At 37.3% G+C, this 16,204-nt stretch overlaps 1 protein-coding gene across 2 annotated transcripts in view; it reads right to left on the reverse strand.

Moving 5' to 3' along the window:
* Positions 1 to 4,788: 4,788 nt before the first annotated feature.
* The window catches only part of cers3b (ceramide synthase 3b), a 32,589-nt gene continuing 21,173 nt past the window's right edge, over positions 4,789 to 16,204 (reverse strand). The window contains exons 8-10 of one of the 2 annotated variants that reach the window (XM_062042593.1): positions 5,771 to 5,877; positions 5,560 to 5,713; positions 4,789 to 5,493 (exon numbers count right to left, since the gene is read on the reverse strand). In XM_062042593.1, the coding sequence (XP_061898577.1) occupies positions 5,374 to 5,493; positions 5,560 to 5,713; positions 5,771 to 5,877 (381 nt within the window). In that variant the 3' untranslated portion in view covers positions 4,789 to 5,373. The remainder of the gene's footprint in view (positions 5,494 to 5,559; positions 5,714 to 5,770; positions 5,878 to 16,204) is intronic. The other variant, XM_062042592.1, reaches the window with a different exon arrangement.

The following is a 16,204-nucleotide window of genomic DNA, read 5'->3' on the forward strand; positions in this document are numbered from 1 at the left end:
AAAGTGCGGCCCGGGGGCCATTTGCGGCCCGCAGGTCATTTTTTAACGGCCCCAAGGCCCATTTTAAAATACAATTAAAAAAATTTAAAACATAAAAAGTGGTATGAAAGACCAAACAGGTGAAATGTAACAAGAAAATGTTGCAATGTTTACTCTAATAACACAAAGCTGCCATGCAGGCTGTTACTTTCTTTAAAAAATAATAATGAATCAAAATCAATGTTATTATGAATTATTGACCTATCCAGGGCTCCAATTACGTCACATTAAATATTGCACTTTGAGATATTTTTTGGGGAAAATGTTGCATATTTTGTGTTTGCCATATAAAAAATTGAGCTGTTTTTTTTAAAGAAGGGCCTAAAACGAACAAACAAAAAACATAAACAACAACACAACGTATAATTGACGGATAGATCTGAAGTTGATCTCGAGATTATTGTGTTAAAAGTAAACAGTAAAAAAAAAATTATAATTTATTTTTTAACACTTTAATGAGTCGGACCCTTTTGGTTCCCCAATAATTTTTGTGTGATTTGTTTTTAAGTGTCATCGCTCAAAAAATAAAAATTAATTAAAATCAATGGCGTAATGAGTTGTTGACCTTTTTAAGGCTCCAATTATTATATAATCTGAAATATTCCACTTAAAAATTTTATTGGGTGAAAATAATGCATATTTTGTGTTTTTTCCATTAAAAAACAGGGTTTTCTTTGACAAAAAGAGCATACGACTTAAATCTTTAAAACGTTATATTGACAGATAGACCTAATGTTGATCTAGGGATTTAAAACTTGAATAATAATAAAAATAATAATACTGAACAATGACACATTTAAAAAAATTTTTTTTTACCAAAACCCTTAGGGGTCCCTGGGATCAAGCCTGAGTGGAGGCCTAAATGTATATGTTTTATACATATATTGTATTGGTTTTTAAAATAAAAAAAAAATCAAAATGGTCCCCGCTTGCTTTGATTTTTCAGTGTGCGGCCCTCAGTGGAAAAAGTTTGGACACCCCTGTCATAAGCTAATTGTTTCACTAGATAATTCATATTTAATATGTATGTATAACAAAGAAAAAATATTTATAGTAACTGCACTTATTTGTGCCTAAAGTTTACTATTATACTTAAAAGTTATTAGAAATAAATAAAAAATTGCCACTTTAGTGAACATCATTATTTTATTATTTGTTTTTTTGTTCTTTTACATAAAAAGTAATTGTATTTAATTCTAAGAAAAACAATTCTAAAAAACAATGCCCAACATTTAAAAATAAACAGGTCAACAGCATTATTTATTTTGTTTGTACTTAAAAATAATTTTCTTTAAATCTAATAAAATATTTTTTCAAGAAATACCTAAAGTAAGAAATATAGGATTAATATTTACGCAGCAAAGGAACAAATATGTATTAATTTTATCCTTCCATTTTCTACCGCTTGTCCCCCTCGGTATCGTGGGGTGGGGCTACAGCCTATCCTAGCTGCAACTCATAAGAAGTTAATAGTTACACTACATAATTCATAATTAATGTGTATGTATAATATAATAATCAATTTTAGGTCAACTGCACTTATTTTTGCCTAAAGTTTACTACTACACTTAAAAGTAGAGATGTCCGATAATGGCTTTTTTGCCGATATCCGATTTTCCAATATTGTCCAACTCTTAATTACCGATTCCGATATCAACCGATACCGATATATACAGTCGTGGAATCAACACATTATTATGCCTAATTTTGTTGTGATGCCCCGCTGGATGCATTAAACAATGTAACAAGGTTTTCCAAAATAAATCAACTCAAGTTATGGAAAAAAATGCCAACATGGCACTGCCATATTTATTATTGAAGTCACAAAGTTTTGAAACCGATACCGATAACTTCCGATATTACATTTTAAAGCACTTATCGGCCGATAATATCAGCAGTCCGATATTTCCGGACATCCCTACTTAAAAGTTATGATTAATTAAGAAATGTGCCAATGTAGTTCACAACAGTATTTAAATTAACTTAGAATAACACTATCATATATGTTTTACTATAATATTTAACAGCTTATTTATGAAATATAATTCAATCATCATAAGCTAATAGTTACACTACACAGTTCATATTTGATATGAATAACAAAATTAAGTAACCACTTTAGTTTAATAATATTAAATATTATACTTTAAAAGTAATTTTTAATGAAGAAATGTGCCTCTGGAGTCAACAGCATTATTTGTTCTTACTTGACTAAAAGTAATTTTCTTTCATTCTAATGAAATCTTTTTTAAACAAATAATACCTCACATTAAAAAAAATATATAAATAAATATAAGATTAGTATTTCAATAAATGAATCCAAAAACAAATGAATGAATATTAATGAACAAATGTATATAATGTAATTTTATTATAAATGTATTAATTATCACTGATAATAGTTTTGGAGATAGTTTTTTTTCGCAAATATTTTCCAACAAGTAACACATAACATTTTAAAATAAAGTAAGAAATATAAGGGGAATATTAACACAATAAATGAATGAATATTATGATCAAATGCATATTAATTTTAAAATATATGTATTCATTATCCTTGAAAATAGTTTTGGGGTTTGGTTCTTTGCAAACACTTTTCAACAAAAAACATTTATATATGTAATACTTACACAATAAATGAATTAATATTTATAAACAAATGTATAATAATGTTATATTAAATGTATTCATTATCATTATTAATATTTTGTGGGTTGTTTTTTGCAAATAATTGACACTTTAAACTGCACTTTGTTTATGAAATATCTCACTGAAGGTCAATGTCGAAGAAAAAAAACAACATGGCTGAAAGCCATTGTTTCCAAAGGTCAACAAACATGGATCCATACTGTTTATATTAGGGGTGCCCAAACCTTTATATATATTTAATTTGTTGAAAGGACTAGTTGGTACAATCCCTGGGGACTCTGCATGGCAGGGGCGTCCTCCTCCCTGAGCCATGCTTGCACCTGACCGCATACCTAAGTGAGGCTAGGTGACACTGCTGGGAGGCTTTTCCACCATTGGGACACATAATAATATAATATAATAAGTCATATATATATATATGTCGCACCGGCCGAAAATGCATAATAAAGAAGGGAAAAAAACATATATAAGTCGCACTGGAGTATAAGTCGCATTTTTGGGGGAAATTTTTTTGATAAACCCAACACCAAGAATAGACATTTGAAAGGCAATTTAAAATTAATAAATAAAGAATAGTGAACAACAGGCTGAATAAGTGTACGTTATATGACGCATAAATAACCAACTGAGAACGTGCTTGGTATGTTAACGTAACATATTATGGTAAGAGTCATTCAAATAACTATAACATATAGAACATGCTATACGTTTACCTAACAATCTGTCACTCCTAATCGCTAAATCCCATGAAATCGTATACGTCTAGTCTCTTACGTGAATGAGCTAAATAATATTATTTGATATTTTACGGTAATGTGTTAATAATTTCACACATAGGTCGCTCCTGAGTATAAGTCGCACCCCCGGCCAAACTATGAAAAAAACTGACTTATAGTCCGAAAAATACGGTGTATATATATATATACATGTATGTATATATATATATATATATATATATATATATATATATATATATATATATATATATATATATATATATATATATATATATATATATATATATGTATATATATATATATATATATATATATATATATATATATAAATATGTATAAATATAAATATATATATATATATATATATATATATATATATATATATATATGTACTGTATGTATATACATATATATACAGTATATACATATGTATATATATTGTATGTATATGTATATACATATATATATATATACATACACACATACAGTATATACATATATATATATACACATGTATACATATATATATATATATACATATATATATATATACATACACACATACAGTATATACATATATATATATACACATGTATACATATATATATGTATACATGTGTATATATATATATGTATATACTGTATGTGTGTATGTATATATATATATGTATATACATATACATACAATATATATACATATATATATATATATATATATATATATATATATATATATATATATATATATATATATATATATATATATATATATATATATATAAAATTTAAACACAAATATATCTACAGAGCAACTTCAAATTGACAAAGTTTTTATATATTCTTTTAATGTTTTATGCCCTTTTTTAAAAGGCAATATTTCCCCAAAACAATTTTCAAAACTGAATATTTTATTGGAAGTAATTGCAGCTCTAAATAGGTAAATAATTAATAACAGCATTTCTTTTGATGCATTATTTTAACAAGTAAAAAAATAGACTAAAGGTTTTAAAGATCCAAAAGACCTCACTCAAGAAAGTATTAAAAATAAGTCATCCACCAGTATTTATTATTTTTACATTCAATGCTTAAATCTCTAGATCAGTGGTTACTAAAGTTTTTTTTTTTTTTTTTTTTTACCAGGCACCACCTTCGAAAACACCTGGCTCGCCAGGTACCACCATAATGACCAACATTAAAATATGGTAGCGTAGTAGGCCTACGTGTTCATTAAAAACAAGGCAGAGGTTTTATTTAACAAGTATATTTAATATTATTGGCATTACACACCGTTTAAACAGTAACACTGTGTTTGAATATAGGAAAATAAACACTAATCACTTAATTAAGTAATTATTTGGCGTGTTACCAGTTTGAGAATCACTGATCGAGATCAACTTCAGATCTATCCGTTGATTATAAAAAAAAATAATTTTTTTTTCACAATGGCAGTTTTAAAATAAAAAAGGGCCTACATGGCATCCATCCATCCACTACCGCTTGTCCCTTTTTGGGGTCGTGGGGGATGCTGGAGCCTATTTCAGCTGCATTCGGGCGGAAGGCGGGGTACACCCTGGACAAGTCGCCACCTCATCAGTGCTAACACAGATAGACAGACAACATTCACACTCATGGCAGCTATATTTTATTAGCGTCAATATTGCAACATTTTCTCGTTACCTGTTTGTTCTTCAATTCCTATTTGTTTTTTAAATACATTTTTTAAAAATTGCTTCGGGCCGCACTTTGGACACCCCTGGTTGATATCGTTAGTGACAACTTGGGTCCTTAAAAGGTCAGCATCTATCAAGCGTCGCTAACATGTTGCTTCATATCAGGTCATGGCTCATCCTTCAGTTCTTTGACGAAAATCGCGTTTTCCTGTACAAAAACATCCCAGAGAATCCAGCGGGAGTCCTTCCAAGAGAACGTTCACTTCGGATTGAGGTCATCAATGACCGCTGGCCCGCCCTCGGACCCCCACGCCGTTGACGTGACGGCATGTGTAGCTCTGCTCCTTTGGCGAGTCGCCGTCGTCCTCCTCTTCATCGCTCCTGTCGTCGCCTTCCAGCTGGAGGGAAAAGAGTGCAAAGCGAGAGGAAACATTGTGGTGAAATCTGGCGTGTGCAAGACCCACCTTGGTGAAGAGGCACTTGTAGAGCATTTTGTATATGAGGACGGCCCAGTAGAGGTGGAGCACCAGCAGCACCATCAGCATGGCGTTGAAGAAGTAGTAGCCGAAGAAGGGAGCGAACCTCTCCAGCGGATACACACACGTGCAGTGGATCACCCTGTAGGCGGCCCACACGTCACACACCTTCTTCCCCACCTCAGTGCCTGCAACTCACCAGAGAGGGAAGAGCACCAGTCTGGTCAGCGTGAAGAGCAAGGTGAAGACCACGAACATGGCGTTGGCGGTCTGACGCCACCTGGCGTAGTTCAGCACCTTCGCGCCCTGCAAGATAAAAACATGGCTTTGTTTCACCTTCACTAACGCCAACAGTGCAACACATTCATGGCGACTCAAGGTGAGGGAAAGAAAGGGAAAGAAGCAGAGGTTGACAAAAATGACACTATAAAGTTTGTGTAGTGTTGAGGGAAAGGAATACAAAGAAACCATTCTTATTAACACGTTAACAAAGATCCTAAATGGGACAGGAGCACGCTGCTGTTTTTAAAGACCGCCTCTAAAATCACTTTGTGGGGAGGCGGGGCCGGCAGACCCGACAGCGAGGCGTGCCCTGCTGGAGCCCGCCCCAAGATGGCAGTGAGGAGGCGTGGACGACGAGCGCGCCGGGAGAGACGCCGCAATCACGATAAGGTGCGTGGAGTGCGCATCTGTAGACAATTTAAATGTCCTCTCGCACGGTATAGAACAGACCTGGGCATTGTACGGCCCGCGGGCCGCATCCGGCACTTTGCGCATCCCTGTCCGGCAGAGGTGTGGACTCGAGTCACATGACTTGGACTCGAGTCAGACTCGAGTCATGAATTTGATGACTTTAGACTCGACTTGACAAAATGTAAAGAGACTTGCAACTCGACTTAGACTTTAACATCAATGACTTGTGACTTCACTTGGACTTGAGCCTTTTGACTTGACATGACTTGCTACTTTCCCCAAAACCCAAACCTTAAAAAGTTATTTGGGAGCGCTCCGTATCTTTCATTATATACGTCTGTGTCTATAAGCGTGTGTGCTGCGTGTCAGCGTGTGTGCTGTCAGTACAACAGCCAATCAAATTAAATCTACGTTGTTTTCATCCCACAGCTCTCATCCAATCCAATTGCAGGACAACCACCGAACATGAGTTGTCAAACAATGCGGCAGTGAGAAACAATTATGCCAAAGTTGGTTTCGTTCGGGTATAAAAACTACGACTTGGTCAACAAAAAACGAATTGCCGTATGCAAATCACGCAGTTCGAATATTACAGACGGAGACGCAACAACTTCCAACTTCGTTCGACATTTGAAGTTGCACAAAGGGTAAGTTTTGAATGTAAGCTAACGTTTATTGGCTAAGTAACGTGACTTTTATTTGCTGTGTAGTTAAATCAGTGAGGCTGTAAACTCACTGCTAACGTTATAACCATAGACATCTTATAAGGGTACGCAGCATTGAGCGCTACTGCCTACTGGCGCAGACGAGACGCGGAGCCGCCATCTTGGAGTGGTGATCCGCTCCACTCAGTGCAATTCATTTGGCAGGAGCAATGAACTTTCAGCAAATTTAATTCATCTTACCTCACTGAATACCACTGATTTTCACGCGTTTTTTTGTCATACGTGTAGCTATGATAACGGACACATGTTTTGGCGTTTTTATTATTCATAGTTTGCTTTAACAGTAATATAATATTCTTATACGCTATAAGTGACCAGACGTCCGAGATCAAAACTGGGAATATAATCCCAGAGAAGGGGGAAAAAAACGGTCAGCTATTTTTAAGTTGAAGGAACAATATGATTAGATTATATATACATGCGTATATCCTACATAAACAATGTATGAATACATTAGATATCTATATATTTTAGGGACCTATAGACTGTAACTCTGTTGCTGCAGCAGCAGAGAGTTTATTCTGTCTTGACACTTTGTATTGATATTTTGTATTACATTCTTCCCTTAAATGATAATGTTTACAGTGATTGTTTTATATCTATTTTTTATGTATGTCGCTTTGGATAAAAGCGTCTGCCAAATACTTAAACATATATAAACACCTGAAAGTCTTTATATCAGCTAAAACCACCAATCTGTTTCACTGGATTCAGAATAAAACCAAATGCTGTCTTACCCAACAATGTTAATATTTGAATATTGTTACTTGAAGACTTATTCCTGGTTACAATTATACTGTTAAGAAAGTATTCTTATACTTTGCCTAAAATGAGAATGCATCATAATCAGTGGCGGCTGGTGAATTTTGTTTTAGGTGGGGCTGAAAGTTTGTAAACCAAACCCCTGTAGGGGCGTCATCCTCCCCTGGAAGATTTCTTTGTGATTCTCACATACAAATATTGAAGATCTTTGCTCCTTCTCAACTTTGTGGTAATGTTATTTTCATAAAATACAACCAATAGTATGTTAATGTTTGTTTTTGCAAATGTGTTTATTCTGTAAAGGAATGAGTTAAATATTTAAAATTGTTTAAACTAATACAATGACTGGTTAATAGTGCTATTATGAATTGCAATGTCAGCACTATTTTTTTTCCTGCAATTTCAAATGCACTTGTTTTAATAGATAAATACAGCGTTTTAAAAGCATACACAATCTGTGTAAAAATATTAGTCTGTGGTTAAAAGGACTTGAAAGGACTCGAAACTCAAAATGCAGGACTTGTGACTTGACTTGAGACTTTCTAGTCTTGACTTTGGACTTGACTCGGGACTTGCCTGTCTTGACTCGGGACTTGACTCGAGACTTGAGGGCAAAGACTTGAGACTTACTTGTGACTTGCAAAGCAATGACTTGGTCCCACCTCTGCTGTCCGGCCCGCGTGAGGCCAATCATAAATTACAAAATACATTTCAAAAAGTATCTATGTCGAGTGTGCAATACAACGGTGCTGCTTTTGTTTTGAAAAGTGTTATTTGTATTACTTCCGTGTGGACGTATGCGCGTGTGCGATTGTGAGTGAATTGAACGGCGCAATTACAAATTACAAAATAAAGTTTAAAAAACATCTATGTCGTGCGCGCAATACAACTGTGCTGCTTTTATTTTGAAATGTGTTATTTATGCCGTATGTCCGGGGGGAACCTGTGAGTGAAGGTGCATAGAGACAAGTGATGAGACGCTAAAAAAAGAAAAGTTGATGAGGAATGGCATGTTTCCAACAAGACATGGACTGCCAAGTATTTCTTTACATAAATTAATGGTAAAGCCGTGTGCTTAATGTGTGGTACACAGGTTGCTGTGTTTAAATATCATTTTAATCGCCACTACACGAAGAAACACGAGGGAAAATACCGGAATGTGTCTGATGAAGCGCGCGCAAGGGAGGCTGATGCGTTGATGGTAAAACTGCAAACCCAACAAGGACTTTGTGCCATATTTCACACCCCCAGAGATGCAGCCGTCAGGACAAGTTTCGTCATTTCTCACGAAAGCGCCAGAAAAAGTAAGGCGTTTTCTGACGGAGAGTTTATTAAGGAGTGCTTATTGGACTCTGTTGCGCTGATAATGCCCGGAGACATGGGCTGTTTTTCGCTAACTTTGGATGAGAGCTCTGATGCAGTCAATTAAAGAGACAACCACAGGTAATGACTTGTTCACAGAGGTAAATGCGTGTTGGGACAAGCTGGCAGGTGTGACAATCCAATCCACTTTATTTATATAGCACATTTAAACAACAAAATGTTTCCAAAGTGCTGCACAACAATATTAAAAACAATATTCAAATATTATCCTTAGCTTCACCAATGACTGAATAAAAAGAAAAAACAATTACATATAAAACCAATATAAAAAACAATATAAAATAAATATGATTAAAAACTATTTTTAACAACAGGTGGTTGTCCAAATCTGATGGGGAAAAATGTTGGATAATGCAGGATAAAGTGACCATCAAAAGCAATCTGCTTTTGTATAAAGTTAAGTTAGGTTAAATTAAATTATTATTATTATTATCATCATTATTATTTATCTTACGGTATATCAAAAATAATATTGAGCAAAATTTAATTGAAATATTGTCGTGTGGCCCTCCAGCAGTGCTCGGGTTGCTTATGCGGCCCCCGGTGAAAATTAATTGCCCACCCCTGGTATAGAAGGACGTCAGCCGTAAACGTCGGGGGAGACGGAGATGAGAGAAGGAGCCAGAGAGAAGCGGATGCCGTGCGAGAGCGCCGCAAGAGAGCCAGAGGCAGACGACGAGGCACGCAGCTGAAGAGATGGAGCGGAGGAGCGAGCAGAGCGAGGCGGAGCTGAAAAGCAAACTCGCAAAAGACTTCTCCTTATTTGCAAAAATAAAGAAGTCTAAACCTGCCCGGCAACATGTCCTTCCTTGCTGGTCCTTGGAACCCACCCGACAGCTGGAATCTCTCACACACTTGTCAAAGATCCTTTATAGGACAGGAGCGCTCTGCTATTTTTAAAGACCTACTCTAAAATCACTTGTCAAAGATCCTCTATTTGACATGGGTGCTTTGCTGTTTTTAAAGACCTACTGTAAAATCACTTGTCAAAGATCTTCTATAGGACAGGAGAACTCTGCTGTTTTCAAATACCTACTCTGAAATCACAGGTCAAAGATCCTCTATTTGATATGGATGCTTTGCTGCAAAAATGCTTGTCAAAGATTGTCTATGCGACAGGAGCACTCTGCTGTTTTTAAGGACCTTCTTTAAAAGCACTTGGCAAAGATCTTTTATATAACAGGAGCTCTTTGCTGTTTTTGAGGAACTATTACAAAAATGCTAGTCAAAGATCCTTTATACGACAGGAGCACTCTGCTGTTTTTAAGGACCTTAAAAAAATGACTGCAAAAATGTTCACCAAAGATCCTCGATGTGTCAGGAGTGCTCTGCTGTTTAAGTTTCTACTACAAAAATGCTCGTCAAAGATCCCTTAATGGGACAGGAGCGCTCTAAAAATCACTTGTCAAAGATCCTCTATTTGACATGGGTGCTTTGCTGTTTTTAAGGACCTACTGCAAAAATGTTTGTCAAAGACTGACTTGGCGACAGGAGCACTCTGCTGTTTTTAAGGACCTTCTTTAAAAGCACTTTTCAAAGATCTTCTATATAACAGGAGCGCTTTGCTGTTTTTAAGGACCTATTCCAAACATTTAGTCAAAGATCCTCTATATGACAGGAGCACTCCGCTGTTTTAAGGGCCTTCTTTAAAAGCACTTGTCAAAGATCTTCTCTATAACAGGAGCGCTTTGCTGTTTTTGAGGACCTATTACAAAATGCTAGTCAAAGATCCTCCAGATGACAGGAATGCTCTGCTGTTTTAAGGATCTACTGAAAAATGTTTGTCAAAGATCCTCTATGTGACAGCAATGCTATGCTGTTTTTAAGTTTCTGCTACAAAAAAGCTTGTCAAAGAGCCTCTCTATGTGACAGAAGTGCTCTGCTGTTTTTAAGGACCTACTACAAAAATGCTCATCAAAGATCCTCTATGATACATAAGTGCTCTTCTGCAAAAAAAAGCTGGTCAAAGATCCTCCAGGTGACAGGAGCACTTTACTGTTTTTAAGGACCTACTACAAAAAAGCTTGTCAAAGATCCTCTATGCTACATGAGTGCTCTACTGCAAAAAAACTGGTCAAAGATCCTCCAGGTGACAAGAGCACTCTACTGTTTTAAGGACCTACTACAAAAATTCTCATCAAAGATCCTCTATGATACATGAGTGCTCTACTGCAAAAAAGTTGGTCAAAGCTCCTCCATGTGACAGGAGCACTCTACTGTTTTTTAGGACCTACTACAAAAATGCTTGTCAAAGATCCTCTATGCTACATGAGTGCTCTACTGCAAAAAAGCTGGTCAAAGATCCTCCGTGTGACAAGAGCACTCTGTTTTAAGGACACGCTACAAAAATTATCGTTAAAGATCCTCTATGCTACATGAGTGCTCTACTGCAAAAAAGTTGGTCAAAGATCCTCCAGGTGACAGGAGCACTTTACTGTTTTTAAGGACCTACTACAAAAATGCTTGTCAAAGATTCTCTACGCTACATGAGTGCTCTACTGCAGAAAAGCTGGTCAAAGATCCTCCGTGTGACAAGAGCACTCTACTGTTTTAAGGACCTGCTACAAAAATGCTCGTCAAAGATCCTCTATGCTACATGAGTGCTCTACTGCAAAAAAGCTGGTCAAAGATCCTCCGTGTGACAAGAGCACTCTACTGTTTTAAGGACCCGCTACAAAAATGCTCGTCAAAGATCCTCTATGCTACATGAGTGCTCTACTGCAAAAAAGTTGGTCAAAGATCCTCCGTGTGACAAGAGCACTCTGTTTTAAGGACACGCTACAAAAATTCTCGTTAAAGATCCTCTATGCTACATGGGTGCTGTACTGCAAAAAAGTTGGTCAAAGCTCCTCCATGTGACAGGAGCACTCTACTGTTTTTTAGGACCTACTACAAAAATGCTTGTCAAAGATCCTCTATGCTACATGAGTGCTCTACTGCAAAAAAGCTGGTCAAAGATCCTCCGTGTGACAAGAGCACTCTGTTTTAAGGACACGCTACAAAAATTATCGTTAAAGATCCTCTATGCTACATGAGTGCTCTACTGCAAAAAAGTTGGTCAAAGATCCTCCAGGTGACAGGAGCACTTTACTGTTTTTAAGGACCTACTACAAAAATGCTTGTCAAAGATTCTCTATGCTACATGAGTGCTCTACTGCAGAAAAGCTGGTCAAAGATCCTCCGTGTGACAAGAGCACTCTACTGTTTTAAGGACCTGCTACAAAAATGCTCGTCAAAGATCCTCTATGCTACATGAGTGCTCTACTGCAAAAAAGTTGGTCAAAGATCCTCCAGGTGACAGGAGCACTTTACTGTTTTTAAGGACCTACTACAAAAATGCTTGTCAAAGATCCTCTATGCTACATGAGTGCTCTACTGCAAAAAAGCTGGTCAAAGATCCTCCAGGTGACAGGAGCACTTTACTGTTTTTAAGGACCTACTACAAAAATGCTTGTCAAAGATCCTCAATGCTACATGAGTGCTCTACTGCAAAAAAGCTGGTCAAAGATCCTCCGTGTGACAAGAGCACTCTACTGTTTTAAGGACCCGCTACAAAAATGCTCGTCAAAGATCCTCTATGCTACATGAGTGCTCTACTGCAAAAAAGCTGGTCAAAGATCCTCCAGGTGACAGGAGCACTTTACTGTTTTTAAGGACCTACTACAAAAATGCTTGTCAAAGATCCTCTATGCTACATGAGTGCTCTACTGCAAAAAAGCTGGTCAAAGATCCTCCGTGTGACAAGAGCACTCTACTGTTTTAAGGACCCGCTACAAAAATGCTCGTCAAAGATCCTCTATGCTACATGAGTGCTCTACTGCAAAAAAAAATGGTCAAAGATCCTCCAGGTGACAGGAGCACTCTACTGTTTTAAGGACCTACTACAAAAATTCTCATCAAAGATCCTCAATGATACATGAGTGCTCTACTGCAAAAAAGTTGGTCAAAGCTCCTCCATGTGACAGGAGCACTCTACTGTTTTTTAGGACCTACTACAAAAATGCTTGTCAAAGATCCTCTATGCTACATGAGTGCTCTACTGCAAAAAAGCTGGTCAAAGATCCTCCGTGTGACAAGAGCACTCTGTTTTAAGGACACGCTACAAAAATTATCGTTAAAGATCCTCTATGCTACATGAGTGCTCTACTGCAAAAAAGTTGGTCAAAGATCCTCCAGGTGACAAGAGCACTCTACTGTTTTAAGGACCTGCTACAAAAATGCTCGTCAAAGATCCTCTATGCTACATGAGTGCTCTACTGCAAAAAAGTTGGTCAAAGATCCTCCAGGTGACAGGAGCACTTTACTGTTTTTAAGGACCTACTACAAAAATGCTTGTCAAAGATCCTCTATGCTACATGAGTGCTCTACTGCAAAAAAGTTGGTCAAAGATCCTCCAGGTGACAGGAGCACTTTACTGTTTTTAAGGACCCGCCACAAAAATGCTCGTCAAAGATCCTCTATGCTACATGAGTGCTCTACTGCAAAAAAGCTGGTCAAAGATCCTCCAGGTGACAGGAGCACTTTATTGTTTTTAAGGACCTACTACAAAAATGCTTGTCAAAGATTCTCTATGCTACATGTGTGCTCTAAGATCCTCCATGTGACAAGAGCACTCTACTGTTTTAAGGACCTGCTACAAAAATGCTCGTCAAAGATCCTCTATGCTACATGAGTGCTCTACTGCAAAAAAGTTGGTCAAAGATCCTCCAGGTGACAGGAGCACTTTACTGTTTTTAAGGACCTACTACAAAAATGCTTGTCAAAGATCCTCTATGCTACATGAGTGCTCTACTGCAAAAAAGCTGGTCAAAGATCCTCCAGGTGACAGGAGCACTTTACTGTTTTTAAGGACCTACTACAAAAATGCTTGTCAAAGATCCTCTATGCTACATGAGTGCTCTACTGCAAAAAAGCTGGTCAAAGATCCTCCGTGTGACAAGAGCACTTTACTGTTTTAAGGACCCGCTACAAAAATGCTCGTCAAAGATCCTCTATGCTACATGAGTGCTCTACTGCAAAAAAGTTGGTCAAAGATCCTCCAGGTGACAGGAGCACTTTACTGTTTTTAAGGACCTACTACAAAAATGCTTGTCAAAGATTCTCTATGCTACATGAGTGCTCTACTGCAAAAAAGCTGGTCAAAGATCCTCCGTGTGACAAGAGCACTCTACTGTTTTAAGGACCTGCTACAAAAATGCTCGTCAAAGATCCTCTATGCTACATTAGTGCTCTACTGCAAAAAAGCTGGTCAAAGATCCTCCAGGTGACAGGAGCACTTTACTGTTTTTAAGGACCTACTACAAAAATGCTTGTCAAAGATCCTCTATGCTACATGAGTGCTCTACTGCAAAAAAGCTGGTCAAAGATCCTCCGTGTGACAAGAGCACTCTACTGTTTTAAGGACCCGCTACAAAAATGCTCGTCAAAGATCCTCTATGCTACATGAGTGCTCTACTGCAAAAAAGTTGGTCAAAGATCCTCCGTGTGACAAGAGCACTCTGTTTTAAGGACACGCTACAAAAATTCTCGTTAAAGATCCTCTATGCTACATGAGTGCTGTACTGCAAAAAAGTTGGTCAAAGCTCCTCCATGTGACAGGAGCACTCTACTGTTTTTTAGGACCTACTACAAAAATGCTTGTCAAAGATCCTCTATGCTACATGAGTGCTCTACTGCAAAAAAGCTGGTCAAAGATCCTCCGTGTGACAAGAGCACTCTACTGTTTTAAGGACCCGCTACAAAAATGCTCGTCAAAGATCCTCTATGCTACATGAGTGCTCTACTGCAAAAAAGTTGGTCAAAGATCCTCCAGGTGACAGGAGCACTTTACTGTTTTTAAGGACCTACTACAAAAATGCTTGTCAAAGATTCTCTATGCTACATGAGTGCTCTACTGCAAAAAAGCTGGTCAAAGATCCTCCGTGTGACAAGAGCACTCTACTGATTTAAGGACCTGCTACAAAAATGCTCGTCAAAGATCCTCTATGCTACATGAGTGCTCTACTGCAAAAAAGTTGGTCAAAGATCCTCCAGGTGACAGGAGCACTTTACTGTTTTTAAGGACCTACTACAAAAATACTCGTCAAAGATCCTCTATGCTACATTAGTGCTCTACTGCAAAAAAGCTGGTCAAAGATCCTCCAGGTGACAGGAGCACTTTACTGTTTTTAAGGACCTACTACAAAAATGCTTGTCAAAGATCCTCTATGCTACATGAGTGCTCTACTGCAAAAAAGCTGGTCAAAGATCCTCCGTGTGACAAGAGCACTCTACTGTTTTAAGGACCCGCTACAAAAATGCTCGTCAAAGATCCTCTATGCTACATGAGTGCTCTACTGCAAAAAAGTTGGTCAAAGATCCTCCAGGTGACAGGAGCACTTTACTGTTTTTAAGGACCTACTACAAAAATGCTTGTCAAAGATCCTCTATGCTACATGAGTGCTCTACTGCAAAAAAGCTGGTCAAAGATCCTCCGTGTGACAAGAGCACTCTGTTTTAAGGACACGCTACAAAAATTATCGTTAAAGATCCTCTATGCTACATGAGTGCTCTATTGCAAAAAAGCTGGTCAAAGATCCTCCGTGTGACAAGAGCACTCTACTGTTTTAAGGACCCGCTACAAAAATGCTCGTCAAAGATTCTCTATGCTACCTGAGTGCTCTACTGCAAAAAAGTTGGTCAAAGATCCTCCAGGTGACAGGAGCACTTTACTGTTTTTAAGGACCTGCTACAAAAATGCTCGTCAAAGATCCTCTATGCTACATGAGTGCTCTACTGCAAAAAAGTTGGTCAAAGATCCTCCAGGTGACAGGAGCACTTTACTGTTTTTAAGGACCTACTACAAAAATGCTTGTCAAAGATCCTCTATGCTACATTAGTGCTCTACTGCAAAAAAGCTGGTCAAAGATCCTCCAGGTGACAGGAGCACTCTACTGTTTTTAAGGACCTACTACAAAAAAGCTTGTCAAAGATCCTCTATGCTACATGAGTGCTCTACTGCAAAAAAACTGGTCAAAGATCCTCCAGGTGACAGGAGCACTCTACTGTTTTAAGGACCTACTACAAAAATT

Source organism: Entelurus aequoreus, linkage group LG03 (assembly GCF_033978785.1).
Source record: "Entelurus aequoreus isolate RoL-2023_Sb linkage group LG03, RoL_Eaeq_v1.1, whole genome shotgun sequence".
Taxonomy (NCBI): Eukaryota; Metazoa; Chordata; class Actinopteri; order Syngnathiformes; family Syngnathidae; genus Entelurus; species Entelurus aequoreus.